General features: G+C 35.1%; 1 protein-coding gene across 1 annotated transcript in view; it reads left to right on the forward strand.

The window, feature by feature from the left end:
* The window catches only part of LOC111517724 (tetratricopeptide repeat protein 12), a 47,194-nt gene extending 24,132 nt beyond the window's left edge, over window positions 1-23,062 (forward strand). Inside the window, exon 4 of the mRNA XM_074178518.1 lies at window positions 22,753-23,062. Coding sequence (XP_074034619.1) covers window positions 22,753-22,770 — 18 coding nt within the window. The 3' untranslated portion in view covers window positions 22,771-23,062. The remainder of the gene's footprint in view (window positions 1-22,752) is intronic.
* Window positions 23,063-24,703: the final 1,641 nt, after the last annotated feature.

Below are 24,703 nucleotides of genomic sequence, written 5' to 3' on the forward strand. Positions count from 1 at the left end.
AACCACCATCACCTTCATCATCGCCTTCACCATCCACGACCCTCTCAAGCTCCATCATGTCATCATCTTCGTCGCTTTCATTAGCCTCGGTTTCATCTTCGTCGCTTTCGTTAGCCTTGTTTTCATCTTCGTCGACTCTGAGGTCGATCTCCTCTTCATCGACTTCAACATCTTCTTCAACTATCACTTCCTCTAGCGGAATGTTGGCATCCTCATCGTCTGACTCGCCTATCCAATTATTTGCATCAGCAGCAGATATTCTATTTACTGCAGCAACTATTTTTTCAGTATTCACCTTGACGTTTTCTCACAGTTGCAGAGTGAATGAATGAACTTCAGAATCGCAAGTCGACTTATAAAGGTAGTGGTAGTGGTACGACTCCCACTTATATCATTTGACTCGTTTTGAGTGGGAGAGAAGGATATAGCATCTCAAAACATAAGTTGGTATGATGAAGTCATGCTTGTGAGAAGGAGAAGTTCTCCCACTATACTTTCACATGGTGTTAATTTGTATAAATAATGTCGGTATATGAGAGAGAACAGTCAGAGTTTCTATAAGTCATCTCTTAATATTTCTAATCGAATGTAGTAAAATAGTAAAATGCCGTTTCCAAAGGAGTGGAATGAAAAACCAAAAGTGTGCGTCTACCCAATAATGATTGCGAGGGCTATTGTGTGCTACTTTTGCCAAATAAGTTAACCTAAGGAAACAATTAATCCATGCACTGGTATGTGCAATGATTGTGTGTTGCGGATTCAGCTATCTCATCCACCGAAGCGAACAAAATCAGAATATCGGCAACAACAGTCACATTGCCTGAAGTGTTCCGAACCTATAATATTCAATAATATGGGTATTTGTAGAAATATTTGTGGTACATGTGCTGTTGTGCCAGCTCCGCTGCAACGTTGTTTGCGTTGTGATGCATACTCTATGAATTGTTGGAATCATGTATGCACTACATGTAGAAGTACTTGGGATCTATGTGAGAAGGTTGGTCAACTCAACCCCAATAGGAGAATTCATTTCTTTCAATGTTGGTGTCTAACACATGAACAACAAATATTGAGGAGGAGAATCAAAGAACGTTCCACATCGACAGAGACACATTAACACTTTTGATTTTCATTGTCGTTATTGTCCTCTGTTAATAGTAAATATATATTTATTTGAATTTATTTGTATTATTTTCTCACATTTTAAAAATGCATGCAACACAAAGTGTTTCTCTTAAATGACAAAGATCGTCACATGCGTGAACAGTTTAGTGAAAGAACGCATGTGCCAGTTGATGAAAGAGCGCATGCGCTAGTTTATTTTCTTCTATAAAAGCTAAAGTATCGGTAACATAATCACCTTTCCTATTCACATTCTATTGCTATCACATATCATTCCTCAGACCTAAATAATCATTATCATGAGCTCTATGCCGTTATTGATTGCTGAAGATGGTTCACCACTTGATGATATCGATCAAACTGATTTTAAAAATATTCCAGTATTACATTTATCGAGTCAAGAGTCGATAAATGATTTTGATATTAACGACTTCGTTAACTTTGCAGATGTGCCGGAACCAAATGAGCAAATTGATCAAAATCCAATCGTTTCGCAATTATCACCACTCAAATACCCTTCATCTACCCTTCCTCTTGATGTTGATGAGAAATCTAGAACAATCAAGAGGAAGGTTACCATTGAATTTTCATCGATTGTCACTGACCTCAAAGGGAAGAAACAATCGGAAAGTGTTGTGCGAGAGAAAAAACCCACAACGAAAAGTGACAGATCGTAGAGGAAGCCAAAAGGTGTACCTGTAGAAATGAAGGGTAATTTGAAAGCTGAATCGCTACACTTCGATTATTTTAACTTTATCGATACGTCATCGTTGATGTGCATATAAAATAAATCGCGAAATTGTGGTCAGATGTAAGACGAAGTGGCTAATATCCCGATAAAAATTATAACGTGTAGGTAATGACAATAAATTAACATTTTCAAATTTATGGAAATGGCGGATCCTAACAACCTCAAAAGTTAGTTTTTATGTAGATGTGACAGTTAACGAAAAAGGTGGCATTGCAATGTTTTCAAAAAATTTGCAGACATTAATATTAACAAACGAGTTTCCATTAAATCATCCGTGCATGGATGTAGAGACAGTGTAAAACTGACGAAAACAATACCCAATAACATAAAACAATGATACTGTCAATATCATGTCTGGCAAATGTAGGTAAATTGTAAAACACTGTCGGCTGTCTGGTTATCTCTTTCCACTGTTATGAGTATTAATTTATCATCACTATAATATAAGTCTTTGATTAGAAGACAAATGTTAACGAATTGTCATCTGTTCATAGCGGTTGATAGAAACAGATGTTACATAGAGGGTGTGTGATTTCTATGATCATAAATTGATGACGTATCGGTAAAGTTAAAATAATCGAAGTGTACCTTCTTTCAGTCCACTACATCGGTTTGGAGATATGAAAAAGAAAGTAAAATGCCGCCTTGTAAAGGCGCAGATGACCATTGCTGAACATGAAAAGAGTGAGCGAGCTATGGATGTTAATAAGGAAACTCTTCAAGCATTAGATGCCAAGATTGCATTAGCGAAGGTTGAATTGGCTAAAATGTGTAAAGATACAGATAAAGATAAAGATAAAGAACTCCGTTCAAAAATTGTGAAATATAACCAATTCAATCAACGTTCGAGAATGCGAGCTCAGGCAGAGCTTGAGGAGTCGACTCAACTTCATGAGAAGGCATTATCAGTGAGAGATAATTGGCTAAAAGAGTTGGAGAGTGCATTTCAAAGTGACAGCGATTAGTTTTGGGAATGGTAATGTGTTTTCAATATTGTGAGTTGAAAAATATAAGCGGGAATGGAGTATACAATTAATTTGGTTTGGTATACACAGAACATTGCGAATGGTTGGGGCAACGTTTACTGCTGCAATATTTTTCAATTCACATAAATATAATTGAAATGAAAACAATAATGAACTTTAACATTACTTTATTCATAAATACATTAGTAGATACATTTAAACCATATTTGATTCATCAATCCAAGAATTTGATTCGCTAGGGAGGCCTAACCACTTTACGTATACTTTATTTTCTCTTCTCTTTGACACCTTCTCAATCAGATATACGTCGTAATAACTCTTCGTAAAAACATCCTCTAATAGGTTGTTCATTCATATCTTCAAAATTATAGGTCGTGGGGGTGGTTTTATTGATTTTAACAATCTTGAAGAGCTCCGTGGTAAAGTTCGCAGTGTGAGACTTTTCAAAAATATTTTTGTACTTGCTTATACGTAAAATATCATTCAAGTGGAATTTGAGTTTACTTTATTTTCCTTCAATTCCTTTAATACCTTTGAATTTCAATTTTGTTGTTGAATCAACATTGATGGGTGCCATACCTACTGTACGATGAACTTTATTGTTATATTCACTAGTTATAGTTGGAAGAATATCAAGCCATTTGTGGCGACCTCTCATCGAAAATTTCTTGTAGAGCCATGCCTTTATTGTACGAATCACTTTTTCTGCTATAGCCGCCTTCTTTGTGCAAAATGTTGAATACTGATTGATATTATATTCTCGCATGAGAGATGAGAAGCTTCTATTAAAAAATTTTTCCCTTGATCGCTTTGTATATGTTTGGGGGAAAATTTGGCTTCCTTTAATGCATGTTCCATTGCATTAGTTATTGTACTACCTGTTTTATCTTTAACTGCTACAGTCTACTGATATTTTGAGTAACAATCAATCACTACAAGTATATATCGGTATCCTTCATTACTTTTTGCATAAGGTTGAAGTTCAGCTAGATCTATTTGCCATAGATCTACAAAACCTTTGATGGTGGTTATTCTTCTGCGAAAATTACGTCTTGCAGGTCTATGTAATTCATTAACAACTTGTCGTTTGACATCACTCATTTCTCATTCTCATTCTATTTCGATATGATCAATGAGAAAATGTGATAATGTTACTGCATTGAATGATGATGTGACAGTGATCATTACTTGTGAATATAATAATATATTATACCTTCTTCACTTAATTCTTCAATTATTGAAATTATTTCATTGTCATGTCCAGTATGCCCAGCTGACTTTGAAGCTACCAATAGTCGTAAGCGAGCAACAAACTCTTTCGGTGAATTCCAGTACACATAATTCACATGTTTAAATTATATGTTTTCTCCATTTTCACTCGTTTGAGTGCTCCACCAATTTTACTTCTACTCCTTATTGGATATTGTGGGGAGTCTAATAGAGGTTTGATAACTTCACGAAATTTTTTAGAATTTGTCTTTTTAAAACCATTCTTCAAATGATATTGTTTATATGGAGCATTCGTTATTTTCAATATTTTGGAATATTCTTGACGAATTTCTTCATTTTCAAAATCTTGCGGATTCTTCAAAAAGATCATATTATACAAGTCTGGATTACCTGCGCATTCATATTTTTTCACTTTACTAGCATCCCAAAATGAAATGTTTCCATCTTTGAAATGTACCACTAGACTTCCCATTTTCAGCTTTTGTGTAATAGGATCCATACGTACACCAAATGTTTCATCATATACATGCATACATTATTCAAATGTTTCGCCAAAACATCTTCACAACTTTCATTCATATTAGGTGAGGAGTCAGGATCCGAGGAATCGATGTGGGACGACGATGGTGTTTCGAATAGAGTTGTTCTCATATCGTCTTAAAGTATGCTTGTGTCACTATTCACAGATGATACACTACCAAAAGATTGTTCTTTTCCTATTGGAGTAATCATGGGATAATTTGAAGTAGATTGAACATTTCCATGGTTTGACGATAACACTGATGATTTCGAAGTAGCGTTTGATGATAAAACATTCAATTGTTTCGTTATGGGCTCATACAATTTTTCGAGTGTCGTACGATTTTCAATATTATTATTCTTGATAGAGTTGAATTTCTGCCTGACAGCTTCTGTTGTCTCTACGAGTTGACGTTTCAAATTCATTTCATTGTTTTTATTTTGAGAATCATTTTTTGTATTCATATTGCCTTTTTAAATTATAGCTCAGTTCGCTGATGAAGTGACCTCTACAATATTCAGTGATCGAATAAATCTGAATAACAAGATCATGGATATATAAAATTTTCAAATCCTTTGCGATATCTACCTTCATCTATTTTTGTGTCCTTATCAAAGACTAGAAATCCATATTGGTCCTCCCAGCATTTAACACACATCATTTGGAATTGCTTGAATGTTACATCGGGTGATACATGATACATGATCCGGGTGATACATCTTATTTGAACATTATGATGGAATTGGTATTGTCACGCACTAATTGTTTGGGTACCCGTGAATATGTCTGTGCGAGATAAAAACAATCAACATCCTCATGACGTCCCATACAGAAATATGATCTGACAATATTCTGCTTTTCACATATCACATCGTCGAAAATGAAAACAGAATTAGGCTTAGCGTCGGAGGGTTCCACTATTTCTGCATTATTGCTGAATTTATAAAAACCTAATCCTTTTATAGGTTCCAAAACATTTCGCAAGTACTGATATTTAGGTTGATTGAGTAATTTTGAATAGAGATACACATTTCTAAATCTCAGTCCATGTGGATGTGTTAATAGCAATATCATTGCATTCGTCTTTCCACAATTTGAAGGTCCTATAATGAGTCCTCGAACTGATGATGGAAGTAGTGGACCATGTCGAATACCCTTTGTCCATTCAATCCACATCCAAATTTCTCATCTAAATTATCTACAGCAAACTTTTCTTTCTGTTTTACAATGCGCATCGTGCCGTGGTTGGAGACTATATAAATGTTATTAGCTTATTCATTTCAATGTGTACCATCAAACGATACGGACGTATTGAAAGTGATCTTAAATTAAAAGAGGTTGTGCTTTTGTTAATGATTTAATAAACAAACTTCCTTTCGAATTATATATACCCAGAGGTTATCAATACTGTGGACCGGGTACAAAACTGAAACAACGTTCAGCTCGCAACGATCCTGGAATCAATAAATTAAATATTGAATGCAAAAAACACAATATTCAATATTCTAAGCATCCATCCGATCTTGCAGTAAGACATTTAGCCAACAAAAAACTTGAATACAGCGCTTGGGATAGTTAAATCGAAGGACGCGAGTATTGGGGAAAGAGCAGCTGCATTACTTGTCACCAATATTATGAAAGCAAAAAGACATATGGGCATGGGTTGTAGCACCAATAAGAAAAAAATAAGAGGAAACAAATGAAGAAAAATAAAATTAGAAAGCTTGCATTTGGTGCTGGGATAGTCCATAAAGTGCGAAATGTATTGAAGAAAGCTGGTGGGGATCATTAATAGCAAAAAATCTATCACTGTGGCAATTTTTGCTGGACTATCCGCACTAGGGAATTTAGCGGGAGCCGCTGCTGGTATTACCAAGGCTGTGAATTCAGCAAAAGCCAGCAGAGCGGCTTCAATGGAAGCCAATCGCCACAATAAAACCATGGAGGTTGTGGCATTGGGCAAACGCGGAAGTAGAATATACCTTAAACCGTACCGTAAAGGTTTAGGACTATATTTAAAACCATACAAACCCACAAACAAAACAAAAAACTAATTGATCCCCTACCTCAGAGGCCTCTCACCGATATCGACCTCAGTTATTATGCACAAAAAATGAAAATTCCACATTTTCGTGGTGTTTTTATGCGTGACAGATTACCCTCTTCAGGTCCAAGACAAAATGAGACAGCTATTGCCAATTGAGATGGAATAAGTGAACCAGGAACACATTGGGTGGCATATAAAAAATGTGGGAAAGAAGTTGCATATTTCGATAGTTTTGGAGATCTACCCCCACCATTGGAATTGACTCGATTCTTTCGAAAATGTTCGAATGTAAAAATCAAATATAATATGATCGTCAGCAGAAATTCAATACAGTTCTCTGTGGTCACTTGTGCTTACAGTATATCTCTGAATAATTTTCCAAATAAAAATGGATACAACCAAAACTGGATTGGGAGGCTATCAAGGAAATGGGGTTTTCACTTAGGATGTTTTCAAAATATGGTGCCTTGAAAAAATGGATAAAGTGATGCTTGCAAATATGCCCAAGGAAGTGATACTTGCATGTGTTGCACATGAGATTGCATATGTTTGGGAAAAGTTACCCAAACATCCACAAGATGACATCGATATAATGAAACATAGATATTGTTACGAACACCACCCCGATGAAAATTCTGATTCGGATGTGAATGATGGTCCTATACCTCGAAAATATGTATGTTGTATCTGTAATATAAAGGATATGAATATCGGTATCAATAAAAATGATATCTATTACAATACAACACCTTTGAAAAAGTGTAAATTGTCTCAGATGTGCTGTTGATGTGCACAACAATGAATTTAAATGTGTTTCAAAAGATTCATCAGTCATGTCACGAAAGTTCGAGCTACAAGCTGTCGAGACAAGTGTCTTGTTGAAATGGATAGGAACAGCCGTTATGGATTAGGACTTTTGGGATTCTATGGATGCAATACAATCAATAATATAACTGAAGCTAATAATTTATTAAGTTTCAGAATCAGTAATGACAACTCGTCGATACTTCAAAAGTACACAATTGAAATTCCATGTGGTGCTTACGAAATAGAAGAAATCAATGCCGTCATACAGAAACATATCATGTACAGGATGTTTCATGATAAAAAACCAAATGATATCGTTGCAGATGATATTTTCTATCTACACGCCATTCAAATGTGAAATGCGATCCAAATATGAAATTGATCTGACACATCCAAATTCTGTTGCAGAAATGATGGGGTTCGCTTATGGCATATTTATACCAAATCAGACACATGAATCCTCATTACCAATTAACATTACAACTGTGAGACTTATCCGCTTAGATTACAATATAATTTCAGGTTCATATAAATGGTGAAGAATCACACATTCTCTTCCCATTCGATATTGATGTTGAACCTGGAGGTTCAACCAGAAGGTCGTCAATTGATTCACAACATTACAGTGCGTATTTTGGATGAAAAAAATAATCTTATCGATTTTGGAAGTGAAGAAGAGATTTTCATTATTTTGGAATTGAAAAAAATCGAATAACTATTGTTATGGGTTTCATTTATAATAGACAAAATCGTATTGAACAATTCCAAAACAAAACGAGCTGCACCATTGAAAAGAAAAGTGTGCATAAAAAGAAAAGTGTGCATAAAAAGAAGCTCATTCCACGAGTGTACGCTAAACAGTTAGCACATAACGCTCTGTCTGTGAGTGATCTCAAACTTTTGAAATTGATTGGATTTGAAGTTAAGAAATAACAATGGTGCTCGAAACAAACAGTGAAGACTTATTGTATCAGATGATAAACACAAGCTCAAACTTAAATAAGAAATGGATATGCAGTTGGTTAGTACCTCGTCCACTAGATGGAGTGACATTTTGACTTCGGAAGAGGAATGAAATACTCTGAAAGAATTCCGATTTTCAATTCTGGAATATCATTGACTTTAGGTCGATGATGGTCACTATCTTGCACTGACGAGTGGCTAATGAGCCCGAAACCGGTCTGCAAGTGTGCCCGTTCCAAAATTGATGGTCGACTTTTTCAGTTGTATTGTTAATTGCATATGCAGGAAATTTTCTGTGAAGATTCCTACACTGACGCCTGTCGGATATAATCCAACGCCCTTCGTGATATTAGCCAGGGGCGTAGTTGTTTTCTGATAGGCGTCAGTCCATTAAACCTACTGTGTAGGTATATCGAGACTGGCTTGAACGTTTAAAGTTCATTTTGCTTTAGATTCAATCATATATATCATATTCATTGTTTTGTAATAAATTTTCAATTGTATATAATAGGATTTGAATGAATGAGTTTTTTATTTGACATTATTTATGATTTACAGGAACATACAGACTATCTAAAATAACTTCTTCCTCATAGTCATCATTTTCGCGACCATCTTCAATTTCCTCTTGATTTTCATCATTCAATTCAAAGTGATGAATAATCCATTCTGGCAAGTATGGTTGGAGACTATACAGGAATCTCATCGGGTTCAGTTCAATCATAACCTCACAAAGATGACACAATTCCAATCCATTATCCAAAAATTTGTTACAAACTTCTGCACCACTCCGATAGTTCTCAGCATCACGAAGACATAATTCGATTTGTTTCTCATCATAGCATACATTCATATCATAAATGCTTGCATGTTCGGCTCCATCACCCAACACCTTCAATTCAGACGACAAATGTTGAACCGATGATTTGAGATCTACAACATCGATCCAATCTTGACTTGCATAGTGCATCCACATCTTTGAATGGTGGAACTGAAATCGAATAAAAAACAATAAGCAACCTTCAACTTGTTGCCATGATACAATACTCACATTCCCATTTTACTTGTAGTTATAATGTGACATGATGGACATGATGAAAATATGTATGAAAATATTAACAATTTCCAACAGAAAAATACACTCACCGTCTTCCTTCTATTACGAACTGAATGACACTCTACCAATTGCTAACTGCTGCAGATATATTCGTCTACTGATTTCATAGTGTGCCAGGCATTTCTTTTATGTTAAACAGCGCGAGTCACCCCCACCATGAAACCTTGCTACATTTCAAAAAGGTTCACACTGCTAGTTGCTACCACTAGAGATGCCTGACGTCACAGCCAAGCCCACCTCCAAACTGGATGCGTTAACAGAATTCGATACGAACAGACAGTGGTCGTTGCGCCATCGTAGAAGACACAGTCCTCGCTGCCTGCGCGTCACCATCGATAGCGAGGGTAGAGCGATGCGTTACGTCATATCCTTCACCGCATCGAGAGAGGTGAGAGCACACCGATGAATACGCATTACTCAGCCACACGTCGTGGAGTGAACATCTCGCTCTCCCACCGTTGAACGGTTGCTGCTGTGACGTCACACCACTACTAACTTGGTGTAACACTCATCACTTGGAGGATCTTTGAAGTATGCAGACGTATGTTTGTACATATACAAGCACTTGATGAAACCCTGTACCGTGCATTCACACACACACACACACACACACACACACACACACACACACACACACACGCACACACACACACACATACACACACCAACACACCACACACCAACCAATTACGTCATTATGTCACACACACACACAAAATCTCATATGAAAAATAATTCAGAACGATCCATGCACTAGACACTTCAATGTCACATGAACGATCCATGCACCAGACACTTCAAGGTCACATCGCCTTGATGTTACTGAACAACAACAAAAAAGAAGCAATTAATACGTCATAGTGGTGGGGGGAGGCTTAGAACAAGCTCAAATCTTCTACTGACACACAAGTAAGGGTTAGGTTTTTTGAAAAATGAAGACAATCTAATGGCCTTTGGGCCATGTATTATCATTCCATCAGTTCGATCTGCATCATCATTCGATCGACTTCTGCCGAAATTTCCTGAATTTGACAAATACAAAATTTTGTTTGTACTGACGAAGTATCCTCTGATTCATTTGCATTTAACTCTGGCGGTACTCTAGGTTACATTTCTTGTACCGATTCTCTTCCTGCTTCTAATAAACAACATCTTCAACACGACAGACTCAAGTAAACGAAACTTCACTATCGATCACTCAGTCATGTGAAGAAATCTAGTGAAGCTTATCAACGAGGATCACTAAAGGTTATACTCTGGAGGTGTTTTCTACTGACGTCTACACGATAGCTGAATGATGGACTACCAAGTAGTATGAAACATAGTATTAAAATGGTTGTTTATGTGAATCAAAAACATACTCGATAAACAATTAAAACATTGGTAAATGAATATTACTGGAGTTTTTTCCCAAAACCAAACCGTTATTTCAACACCTCGATACGAGTTTCAATCATCAAGTGATCATCTTCATGAGGAAGATCAAACAGAAGATCCAGTAATATTCATTACTACACCAAAGGTTCCAAACAGTGCATTACAAGTAAACGTTGGTAAATGAATCAGATGATACTCCGTCAACCACATAAAAGACCTATTTGAAAAGTTGGACAATAATAGGTACAATTTTGGTGGTCAATCATATGCAGGAATTTTCGAAGCGTTTCCTGATTATGCTTTAGATATATCATTCACAAACATATCATTTTGACACAAGCTAGACTTCCGATTAATCTCTGGTAACGTGAGCCTTGTAGGCGATTATTTAGTATTTCTGAACATTCTGAACGTTCAAGATTTTTTTAAATACTTATGTTTATATTCTTTGAAGATTGGTTGGAGCTAGCATTTTTCAGGTTAAATAACTGTTAAGACTTCCAGTGTTCAAACATTTCAAATCTAAGGAAAAAAGAATGTAATGAACGAAATTAAATTATATAGATAAGTACTATTCTGATCATTCCCATATTGATTTCAATTTAAGAGACACCGGTAGATTGCTGTTTCAGCCTATTGGGCATCGTCTGAAATGGTTCATATAAGTGAACATAATAATAATTTAAACAAAAAATCAGAAATACAAAATTTAAGTCAAATTTTCAATTATATTTTAACTTTTGATCAATAAAATTGAACAAATAATTTCAATATCATATCACTAATAATTTTTCACTTACATGTAAATCTCACTGTATGTGCAAATATCACATAATCACATTTTCTCTGGTGCTGTAACAAAATTTTCAACGTCAAATTTTGCATTTGACTTTTCGTTATGTTTGGATTTATATGCCTCTTTTTATATTCTATATTAACTTTGGTGAGTCTTTTGTAACATATTACTGTATAATATTCGCATGATCTTTATTTTGTAGATATTCTTGATAAAGGAAAGAATATATTTCCGAAAGCTTGAATAACAAAAAATACTGTTTCCATAGCCCGCAGATATTGACTGAAATACCCAACTCAAAAATAATCTATAGTTATATAATAACCAGTCAACTAAATTTGACCTTTCAATATAATATATATATATATATATATATATATATATATATATATATATATATATATATATATATATATATATAATATATATATATATATAATATATATACAGTGTGACCCATTTAAAATGGAACCACCCCTGTAGAATGTGCATTTTTCAATCAATCTCAATTTTTTTTTATTGAAATATCAAGCATGAAAAACTGTATCTTGACAGTAACTTTCACAATTTTAGTTTCATTTCCAAGGTACTCTATGGTTTTTTTTGTTTGTCAAAAACGGCAAAAGTTTATTAGGCAATTTTTGTTTTCAAATTTGACTACACCACTGGATTCGTAGTCGTTATAAATCAAAACTGTCAAATTTTCATTAAAAAATATTTGTTAACAACGAAGTTACAACAACTTCAATTTTGGAAACAAAGTATTTGTTTGTAATTTTTATTCAGATTATAGACATATTTGAGATCTGACAACACTGTCATCACCAAGTAGAACACCAGTGAATTTGTACAGTGAAAATCCGAAGTCAACAGCTCAATGCGTTCTACAGTTATAACTCCTGAAAATATGGTAATGTGAGAGATTTGTGGTGCAAGCGTTTTGTAATAAAAATCTGACTACGCCACTGGATTTGTGGATATTATTCCCTTAAAATCATTCATTTGAGTGTAGGTTACGAGAAGTGTATTCTAGAATAACAGAAAATTAAAAATTCATTTTCAAGTTATGCAGTACTTAGTACATTCTTCCGCATAGCCGCTAAAATCAAATTGATTTAAAGCATGGAAATCATTTATTCAATAATAAAACAGAGAGCAGGACAAAAATTGTTCCCTGTAAATTCTTCATAACTCAGCTAAAACAATCTTTTAGAGGAGATATCAATAATTTGAGGAAGCTGAACTCATTATGCAAAGGTTTTATAATAAATCAATAGTAGGCTGTGATTTTGACAGTTAATCATAAATAAAATAATAGTTGTTAGTTACGTGCATTTAATAATGGCTTTGCAATTATCATTAGAAGAAAGAATTGAAATTGTGAGAATTTCTGGGGACAATTATCATAGTGAAAGAGAAGCAGCTAGGATATTCAATCACAGACATCCAAATCGACTTCCCATTGACAGAAGCACCGTCAGTAAAATTAACAAAACATTTAAAGAAACCGGTGCAGTCAGCAAACATATTTTAAAAAATAATCACCGAAGAAGAAATTTAAACGAAGGTGCTGTTTTAGATTATTTTAGAAACCACCCAAACAGAAGTTTACGAGTCGCCAGTTTGGATTTAAACTTACCGAGAGAGACTATTCGACGATGTCTTAAACAAAACAAAATGAGAGCATTTAAACCTAAATTTCTTCATTCTTTAAAGGCAGGTGATGAAGTGAAACGTATGGAATTTTGTTTGTGGGCACAAGGCGAGTACCTGAATACAAGAAATTTTTTAAACTGCATAATGTTTAGTGATGAAGCTTCTTTTAGCACCAATGGGGTAGTTTCATCGCAAAATGCTCGGTATTGGGCTACGGAAAATCCGCACTGGATCATAAATTGTAAAAGTCAATATTCCGAAAAAGTTAACGTTTGGTGTGGTATAGTACAAAATAGAATAATAGGTCCATATTTTTTTGATGGAAACATAAACGGGCAAAATTTTTTGGAATTTCTAAATAACCAATTATCGGACGAAATAGATGAAATGCCTCTTGCGGAACAAGTAAATTTATATTTTCAGCTCGACGGCTGTTCCGTGCACAATTCGAAGATTGTTAAAGAGTGGCTAAATAACCAGTTTCCAAATCATTGGATAGGACGAGGTAGTGACTTAATTGAATGGCCACCTAGATCGCCTGATCTAACAATATTAGACTTTTTTCTGTGGGGTATTCTGACACAAAAAGTATACAGAACAAGACCAACGAATCGAGCTGAACTCATGCAAAGGATACGACAAGCTTGTGCCAAAATTACAGTTCAACAAATAAGAAATAGTGTAAACAATATTCGGAAGAGATACGATAAATGTATTGAACTTAATGGAGGTTTGGTAGAAGAGAGAAGCTGTTACAAAAGTACTATTATTTATTATTGGGAAACTTCCAAAAAGCTTACAAGTATGACCATTAATACTTCAAGATTCTATCAAGATTTGGTAAAAGCGCAATTGGGAGATCCCATGACATGAGATTCTGAACTTGGCCTACTACTGCGTAACTTGAAAATGAACTTTTAATTTTCTGTTATTCAATTATTCAATTTTTATTTTAATTTTCACTTCTCGTAACCTACACTCAAATGAATGATTTCAAGGGAATATTATCCACAAATCCAGTGGCGTAGTCAGATTTTTATTACAAAACGCTTGCACCACAAATCTCTCACATTACCATATTTTCAGGAGTTATAACTGTAGAACGCATTGAGCTGTTGACTTCGGATTTTCACTGTACAAATTCACTGTTGTTCTACTTGGTGATGACAGTGTTGTCAGATCTCAAATATGTCTATAATCTGAATAAAAATTACAAACAAATACTTTGTTTCCAAAATTGAAGTTGTTGTAACTTCGTTGTTAACAAATATTTTTCAATGAAAATTTGACAGTTTTGATTTATAACGACTAAAAATCCAGTGGTGTAGTCAAATTTGAAAACAAAAATTGCCTAATAAACTTTTGCCGTTTTTGACAAACAAAAAAAACCATAGAGTGCCTTGGAAATGAAACTAAAATTGTGAAAGTTTGTGTCAAGATACAGTTTTTCATGCTTAATATTTCAATAAAAAAAAATTAAGATTGATTGAAAAATGCACATTCTACAGGGGTGCTTCCATTTTAAATGGGTCACACTGTATATATATATATATATATATATAAATACATAGATATAGATTTTTATCGAGTGTGTATGATATACATCAAAAGGGGGAAATTCGTGGACAGAACACTCAAGAAATATGGAGGCAAACCGCGGACACGTGTTTCTGGCTATTGGCCTCATCAGCGCGGTGCAGCCAATTGCAAAGATGTACAACAACTGGTTACCAAAAATTAAAAAACATCACGTGGTGATGTTAGATGATGCCTGGGAATGCTGGGTCTTCTAATTGAAACCAAAAATGTGCGGTTAGCTCCTGTTGGTGACACCGTGCATATGTTTCAACGTATAAACGTTGACTGAGAGATCATTTTGCTATTCGAATCTATTTATCTGAATAATTGTCATTGGAAAGTTAATACCTTTCAACTTCAGAACTTTCGAATAGTCAGGATAAGATAGAATGTGATCTGAATGTTGTCCATGGGCAACTGGATACAACGCCGAAACAATGGCCCAAGCGAAGCAGGCATTATCATGATTTTTTATATTTATGCATGCTTGTTTTCGTTTGATTTGAGAAGGTAGCTCAATGTATGATGAACCTCTCTGCGGCACAAATTCGTTTATGTCAACCCCCAAATTCACTACTGCTTTCAACGTCCAACCACTGTCACGTTCCTGAAACTCTTCTAACTTTATCATGATTGGCTCAATAACATGTTCCTCAAACCACATATTCATATCAGTGGTACTTTGGATCGATGCGTTAGATGTTGTGAAATACTTAAATTCGTTTAAGATTCGATTGCCTTTGACAACCTTAAATTCTCCACTGAATATCATATTATCCTTTAAAAATGCATCCATTTTCAATGCATTTTGAATTCGTCTCACAAAAAGGTTCTTACAGTCGATCAAAAATGAGGTAGGGTCCTTATGCTTGAGATTACTAATCACTCCAGTGATGAGTAATCTCAGACTTTCAATTCGCGGATACGCGAATTGAAAGCCGATACTGAATCATTCCAATGTACTCGATTAGACGCTGTCTCTTTCCGGCTAATCAGGCCTGATCCTTTCTTCATCTCAAATTTCATCTGATTACGTAGTGTTGTAATATTGGTCAAGAATGCTAGCAGATTTTGTTTCTCACCCATAGTGGTAGTATTTTTCAGAGCTTTTTTTATTCTTTCAGAAGCCTTATAACACTCTTTAAGTCCATCCTTCACTGTTTTCTCCTTGTATTCATTCTTTATGAGGCTGAGGATAGATGCGATATATTCCACCACATCAGCAAACATTTTTCAAAATTGCAGAAGCAGGTTCAACAATAAATGATCGACCGAAGTGGAGCGCTTATATATATAGCCGGGAAATATTCCTCGAACAGTAAATTAGAAACAGCACCACCTAGCGGGGAAAGCTTTGCGTTAGAATTAATGTGATCAAATATGAATATGAATAAAATCTGCTAGAGAGACACATGTCTTATGGAATCATAGTATACATGCACGTTATTTACTCTCTTCAGTTCATACTAAATTACAATTCGTTCTAACCTTACCTTGACACAACTCAAGTTGATAATTTTCAGCTATAATATCCCAAGGACATTGATAACTAACGAAATAATTTTATCACAGTTTTCGAAAGCACGTTATTTGGTAACATCCCGACGCCGAAGGCGGAGGGATGTTACCTAAAATAACGTGCTTGAGGAAGTTGTGATAAAATTATGAGTTATTTATCAATGTTCGAGGGATATTCGGTGAGAAAATTTTTTGCATTTCGAACAAAATTATTTATTGAACACACAGTTATTAAAAGAACAATTCGTATAATGATATTCCGTTGATCTTGCTGTATTTGCCTCGGTTACTGCATAGGTGTTTCCACGCATACTATTGATTATTTGGTTATGATGTTCCTGATCAATATTCAAATAAGGTTTTATGGAATTTCCATTATTGTGCCCAGTAACTTTCAACAATTGCTGTTCTTGAACTCCACTCTTAGCTAGTTGACTGACTGCAGTTGCTCTATTAGAGTGATTGGTTATTTTCCTCTGTTTCGTATCCAAGCCAATTGCTTCAGCAGAAGATTTCGTCCATCCGTTGATTATATTTCTACCCAGAGGCATATTGTCATACCAGTTATCGCTTCCTGTCTTCCAGTGACGATTTGGCCTTAAAAATAGTCTATTTGTCTTAATATTTGTGCCTCGTTTTGATAATAATTTAATGAATAATCTGACAGGACAAGCATTGTTATCACTTTTGTTTGAAGGTGATTGACAATGTTTCGTGATGAATTTCACTAGTTCGGACTTCCATTGTCTATTATATAAAATGATTTGAAATCCCTGAAACAAGTAAAAAAGAATAATTAAAAAAAGAATAGTTGAAAATAACAATTATATTAAGCAACAATAAACCTGAAATGAAATGATAGTGAAATAACCTACAAGTAAAAAATATAATAATTGAATAAATAAAAATTAAAGGAATGCAAAAAGAAAATAATAAAATAAAAAAATAAAAAAGTGTAGAGATTCCAAGTCACGTTGGTTCACGACGTTTCGATTGTTGGTATCTACAATCGTCTTCTGGTGATGACTGGACTGATTCCTCCGAGAGATGACTATTTTATAGGTCGTTGAAATACTTTCACTTCCTCTACTTTCCATTTTCCGCTTCACTGATTCCGTGAGAGATGACCGATTTGGCGGGAGTTGGTCATTTTTCGTTTGATGATGGGTTTCCATATGTTTCGTATATCTACGCTGGCCTGGCTGAATACGTTGTTGGACAACATGTATGCGGCTTCCTTAAATTTTCTCCTGAACCAATGTTCCTCTCTGTGCAAGATCTCAGCTTGGGACCACTCGATGTTGTGTTGATGGGTCCAAACATGGTCTGCTATTCCTGATTTGCTGGTTTCTCCTCGCTGTGTGTGCTTCTTGTGCTCGGCAATGCGAACATTCAATGGCCTCTTAGTTTCACCGATATAGGATTTTCCGCACTCACAGGGTATCCGGTAAATGCAATTCTTGGAATCGCAGTCCGCGTTTGGGGGCCTGGTTTTCGTGAGGCTGCTACGGATAGTGTCACCGGATCTGAAACAGGTTCTAATGTTGTACTTGGAACCAATTCTTCTTATCCTCTCCGATAATCCTCTGATGTAGGGAAGTGCAAGCACTGGTTGTGACGGCTTCTCTTCCTTGCGAGGCTCCTGCTGTCTTTTAGCCAAAGTCTTTTTCTACCATCGCTTTGGAGTATCCATTCCGCTGAAGATCATTTTTGATGATGTCTAGTTCCTTCTCGAGACCTTCCTTTGTATTACAGAGCCCAAAAGCACGGTCTAATAGAGTCTTGATTGAGGAATCATCAAGACTCTATTAGACCGTGCTTTTGGGCTCTGTAATACAAAGGAAGGTCTCGAGAAGGAACTAGACATCATCAAAAATGATCTTCAGCGGAATGGATACTCCAAAGCGATGGTAGAAAAGACTTTGGCTAAAAGACAGCAGGAGCCTCGCAAGGAAGAGAAGCCGTCACAACCAGTGCTTGCACTTCCCTACATCAGAGGATTATCGGAGAGGATAAGAAGAATTGGTTCCAAGTACAACATTAGAACCTGTTTCAGATCCGGTAACACTATCCGTAGCAGCCTCACGAAAACCAGGCCCCCAAACGCGGACTGCGATTCCAAGAATTGCATTTACCGGATACCCTGTGAGTGCGGAAAATCCTATATTGGTGAAACTAAGAGGCCATTGAATGTTCGCATTGCCGAGCACAAGAAGCACACACAGCGAGGAGAAACCAGCAAATCAGGAATAGCAGACCATGTTTGGACCCATCAACACAACATCGAGTGGTCCCAAGCTGAGATCTTGCACAGAGAGGAACATTGGTTCAGGAGAAAATTTAAGGAAGCCGCATACATGTTGTCCAACAACGTATTCAGCCAGGCCAGCGTAGATATACGAAACATATGGAAACCCATCATCAAACGAAAAATGACCAACTCCCGCCAAATCGGTAATCTCTCACGGAATCAGTGAAGCGGAAAATGGAAAGTAGAGGAAGTGAAAGTATTTCAACGACCTATAAAATAGTCATCTCTCGGAGGAATCAGTCCAGTCATCACCAGAAGACGATTGTAGATACCAACAATCGAAACGTCGTGAACTAACGTGACTTGGAATCTCTACACTTTTTTATTTTTTTATTTTATTATTTTCTTTTTGCATTCCTTTAATTTTTATTTATTCAATTATTATATTTTTTACTTGTAGGTTATTTCACTATCATTTCATTTCAGGTTTATTGTTGCTTAATATAATTGTTATTTTCAACTATTCTTTTTAATTATTCTTTTTTACTTGTTTCAGGGATTTCAAATCATTTTATATAATAGACAATGGAAGTCCGAACTAGTGAAATTGTTATCACTATTTTGAACTAACCATTTGCTAGAGGCGCAGTTCTTTGAACCCCCTTGGCAGGTTTTCCTGAAAATTGGATTATATTCTATCCTATTAGTTGGAGATCCATTGTTGTCCTTTTCGATATGAAAATAATCAACTAAGCAAGCAGCACCTTCACCACCTCTCCAAGCCAATTCCACCGCTGCTATGTGATAAAATTTGCGTAGGAGTCCTATAGGGGTATTTTCATCCCAAAAGTTTATAATTTTACTCATTTCATTTGAAGTTAATGGTACTGAGCTTGTTTTGCGTTTAGTGGGATCTGTTTGTAAATTTCTTCGTGCTGCGTCGCGTGCATTCCGCGCTTGTTTGAATGCAACACTTTTAAAGGGGTTTAGCATGATATTATACTCCTTGTAATACTTTTCTTGTAATAATTTGCTTGTTATATTCCATACGGTTTTAACAGTAGCCTCCTTAAACTCTGTGCTATCCTTTTTTCTCATATTAATCGCCCAATCCTTGAGTATTAATGCAAGCTCTTCGAGAGTACGATTTCCATCCAATTCATATTTTCTTGCGTCACAAAACTCCATAAATATTTTCCAAGTGTATTTTTTACTATTGACAGTATTTTTTGGTGTATTTTCTTCAATGATTTTGTCAATTGCCGCATCATTTTGAACACCAAAGCGAGGAAGTGACATTTTCGAAATAAATTGAATTACTGAAATGTCAAACAACTTTATTGTGTTGGTTGCTTAGCAATGTCATGACATAAGTGATAACTACCCGTGAAAACTATCCATGGGTAGTTATCAGTGTAATGATGGTTTCATTGGTTATTTCGACACACATGACTAGAAATAGACAAATTTGATAGGATAATTTTTTTGGCAAAAAATTTTCAAGTTAGTACTTCACGAGATTTCACAATATTGTTTATCAAATGCACGTTATTTAATCTTCTCACTCCACACTACTTCAGCACCTGTCTTAAATAGATTACAACATCACGGCTTTCGGCCGTTCACACACACATACCCTACTTTTTAATATGGAACAGGTAGTTTGGGAAATTATTCAACCCACACGAGGGTGGCAACTACTGAATTTCATCTTTACTGCCAGATAGTACTGGGTCGAGCTCGCAGAGTTATTTTATTTTTATTTTCAATACAGTGGATCGTGCGACATCTGAATGGTGTATGAAATCTTGTGGATCTGGGGAAATCTGGCAACACTGTCTTATGGAGATTCTCATGTTGGGACAAAAATTTGCAAAACGGAGCTTGACTTTTTTCTCCAAATTTACATGGTATTTCCCATAAGGCGGTGTTGCCATTTGCCCCATGTTCTCTTAGTTATTCTACTCATATATGACAAGCAATGCCTCTCTCTATTATTAAGAAATGTTTAAAATAATCTCTCAAAAACAAGTAGATGACCTGCATACACTAATTCACTCCAAGCTTTTGATTTTTTCAGTTTTAAGAATTGCGTATCAAAGAAATGGCGTAAAAAGGTTAGAAGTTCAAATATATTCTTTTCTTGAAGTATATTTCACTATCAATATCCTTTAAGGAACAATTAAATCAACTAAACAAACTTCTGAGATAAGATTTTTTTTCAAATAAGTTGAATAATACTAATTGGGGTACGATGGACTCTTTTGTGTTAGCAATTATTATCAATTAATTTTGGTTGTGGTTGCTTTGTTATTGATGTGGTTTAGGTATTAATAAACTAGTGTCAACAATAAATATTGGTATTAATTTCAATAGTCTTACAATCCGCTCCGTCGCATTCACGGTCGAGCCCAAATAGCGAGAGAGGTGCCAAGATCACTTCTATGACAGCTCCCCTTCGCCGTGTCTTTGATCCGCCTAAAAAGGTACCACATCATGAATGATAGAAGAGCGGTATAGTTGGTATACCCTTTATACCAAATATAGATCTCACAGAAGTGAGCCAAGAATACATTTTTGAGAAAATTTCAACATGAAATAACTCCGAAACTATTGGCGATACTAAAAAATTGTATTATAAATTAAAAATCTCATGGTTCTTGCAAAAAATTTCTTAATTTCTCAATCAATATAATATTACGGCAATTAATATTCATTATATATGATTATAGAAAACTCTGGGTCAGAGTTTTCGAATAATATGTTTCTAAAATCGAATAAACATTCTTGACGCAAACATGAATGAGTGTTTTTTTCTATCCTGCTCTTCTTTGACTTAATTGAGTTGATTTTTATTTTACTGGAGTGATATGAATGAAACTTCATGATTTTATTGCTGCATATGGATTTTGGGCACCTAGTTATCAAAGTATTTTGCTCAGTTCTTATGACTCTGGTATCGAGGAATGGGATACTGTTATTTGTTTACTTTTCAACTGTGAACTGAATATTTTTATCATATGAATTGAAAACTGACAAAACTGTCTCAATGTTATGAGATGGTACTAGCAAAATCGAAACATCCACAAATCGTATATTAAAATTCATTCGTGAAACACATTCATTCAATAACTCATCTGAAACATAATTTGTTAAAATCGGTGAAATATTCGAACCCATTTAATGATCAGAATGATCAGAATAGTACTTATCTATTTGTGTTGGTCAGCGTCATCTTCACTAGGTTAATCAACTTCGGAACACTGTATTTCTCAAATAACTGATATATTTTGTAAAATCTAAAAAACTGCATGTATATTTAGCTGCATGTTCTACTGTGGTTTTTCTTTTTCAGAAATCCGGCTGTAGTTTTCATTTCTTCCTTCCAATATTAACTGTGACCTCTCTTCGATTTGAATCGCCACGATTTTATAAGTGACATCTAGCAGTGTTAAATACACCTCGGTAGTTCTCGCATTTCTTACTGTCCTCTCTTTTCAGTAAGGGTTATATACAGCCTGGTGTCTAGAAAATTTTTCTTCATTTCATATATACTTCAGCTATTTCTATATGGATTGTTTTTACGTTATAACTTATTATAATTGTATTGTAATCTGACTTATATCTCTGTTCTGTAGTTGGGTGTAACCTGTAGAACAGGTTATACCCAACTAGATGATCTTTTTGTTATCACCAATGGTCCAATGGTACATTGTTTTCACCGAACCGAAAATCTGAAACTCTAACAGTCAACAAGATGAAATACTGTCAAACCCAACAAATGTTGCAGAAGACCGTTGTCAAAGGTTCAAAAAAAATAACTACAAAAAATATTGCACTTTCTCCAAATTTTCCACCCTATACACGTTCAAAATGTGCTCATGCATGATTACGGCGCGATGCTGAGTTAAAATTCAACTTTGCTTTTATTCAATACATTTTCAAGTTTTCAGTATTTTCATATTCCAAAATCTATCAAAAATTTGCTAATTTATTAAAAACGTTAGACTAAATGTGAATGATTATATTTCAGATTACGCTAAAGGACTAGAAGACAGTCGTTCTACAATCAACTAGGAACACCCGGTATAATCTGCAGGCTAGACAAGAGTAGATAACTTCCGTTTATGTCTGTTAACTTTTTCCACGTGTAGTAATTTAAGTCATTGTATTGTAATGCAACAACAAATGACTGTCTGGCCTACTTATTAACCCGATGCTGTCTATTCATGTTCATTGAGAAATGAATTTCTTGTTTTTCAACATTCAATATTGGTTATTTTGATAGTTATTCAATGAATTTCCTATTTTATTACCTATGCAATACAGAACATCCTTCTGTAGTTGAGACTTGATGCTCACTATTTTATTCCATTGGTAATAATTTTAACACAATTATTTGTCAAAACTTACAAAGTGCTAGTCAACGAATTCAAATAAAAATTGCATTTAGAAAATCTGTAATTTAAGTTTTTTCATGTAATCACTATTCCACATTCTCCATCAGATGAGTACAGGAATATTCATAAATGTGATTCATACATAGTAAAGAATAATTTAATGAATCCCCATTCATACAGATATTCGAAAAGTGAACTCATTCAGTATTTCTTCATATAAGCATAGGTAATTGTTGAGGCATTTTAGTAAGTAATGTCTGCCTTACGCGAATGTCACGTATGGGAGCGGCAGAAACTTTTACCTATCCATGATAAACAAGAAATACGGATGTAAGTTTTGAATGTTCTGTTGTTTCCATCGATGACGTGTCATCTCTCATGCACATTCATTCTCAGATTATTCCTTTGAATAAAGTTGATTTTTTTGGAATTGTTTGCTTCCTTCCTTTCTTAGGAAAATTCTCACATATGAAGATGAGGAATTAGCAAGCCAAAACCTTTCTTTTCCAAAAATTAATCTTTACTAAAACTATACCTCTTTCAATTCAAACAAGATTCCTATGGCTGAGATTCAATCAAATAAATGAATGAATGTCATTACATACTGTCATCGATAACATGAGTAGATTGAACTCATTTGTGACTTAAAGTCATAATTTTACAAATGAACTGAATGATTCTTTTTATAATGTTATCCGGATTTGATACTGAAGAGGCGATAAGGCAAGTGTCTTACGCCGAAACATCGGACATTTACAGTGTCCCATGTAAAGGCGGATTTACATCAGACGAGCGAATGTTCATTCTATCCCCACTCTCTTAAATTTGTTTAGTGCAAACAGACCGAGAGCATTCTTTCGTTGTTCTATGGAATATTCTAAGAATGCTCGCTCGTTTGATGAGCGTGCGACCAGTTGCTTAGAGCGTTCTTGGGTGTTCGGACTTGCTTGCTCCCCGGAGCGGTCTCTTCAAAGCGTTCTTGTGTTCTAGTGGTTTGAATACATACTTATCGATTTGATTATGGATTGGTCTCAAGAAAAATGTCTATTAATGATAGAAGCCTACCAAAATTCCAGATGTCTGTGGGATCCGACTTTTGAACACTATAAAAATACAACTCGCAAACAAGATTCTTGAGAGGAAATTGCAAATCTACTAGAATGTAATGTTGAAGAAGCAAAGAAAAAGATGGACTCGCTTCTTGCATCTTACCGCCGAGAAAGGCAAAAAACAATGACTACGAAATCAGGTAGCGGTGCCGACAGCGTTTATAATTCCAAATGGTTTGCATATAAAAAACATGCACTTTTTGATGGATAAATATAAACCAAGGAAAACACTAGATTTCGACATGAATCAAAATAAAATCATAGTAAGTAGGTTCTCATTTATGTTTATTTATTATTTAATAAGTACATATAAAACCATTTCGGAAAATGTGTCAGTAGAAATTAATTATGCAATATTGTTTTGCCATGGCAAAATATTCGTGAAATTAAAATAGTCTGAAAATTCATATCGAATATTTTCACATAGTAAAGTATGTCTTCGTCCAATGTTGGATAATGGGAGAAATGATGATAA

Source organism: Leptinotarsa decemlineata, unplaced genomic scaffold, assembly GCF_025532065.1.
Source record: "Leptinotarsa decemlineata unplaced genomic scaffold, Ldec_3_MD MMD2_tig00003902_RagTag_RagTag, whole genome shotgun sequence".
NCBI classification, from domain to species: domain Eukaryota; kingdom Metazoa; phylum Arthropoda; class Insecta; order Coleoptera; family Chrysomelidae; genus Leptinotarsa; species Leptinotarsa decemlineata.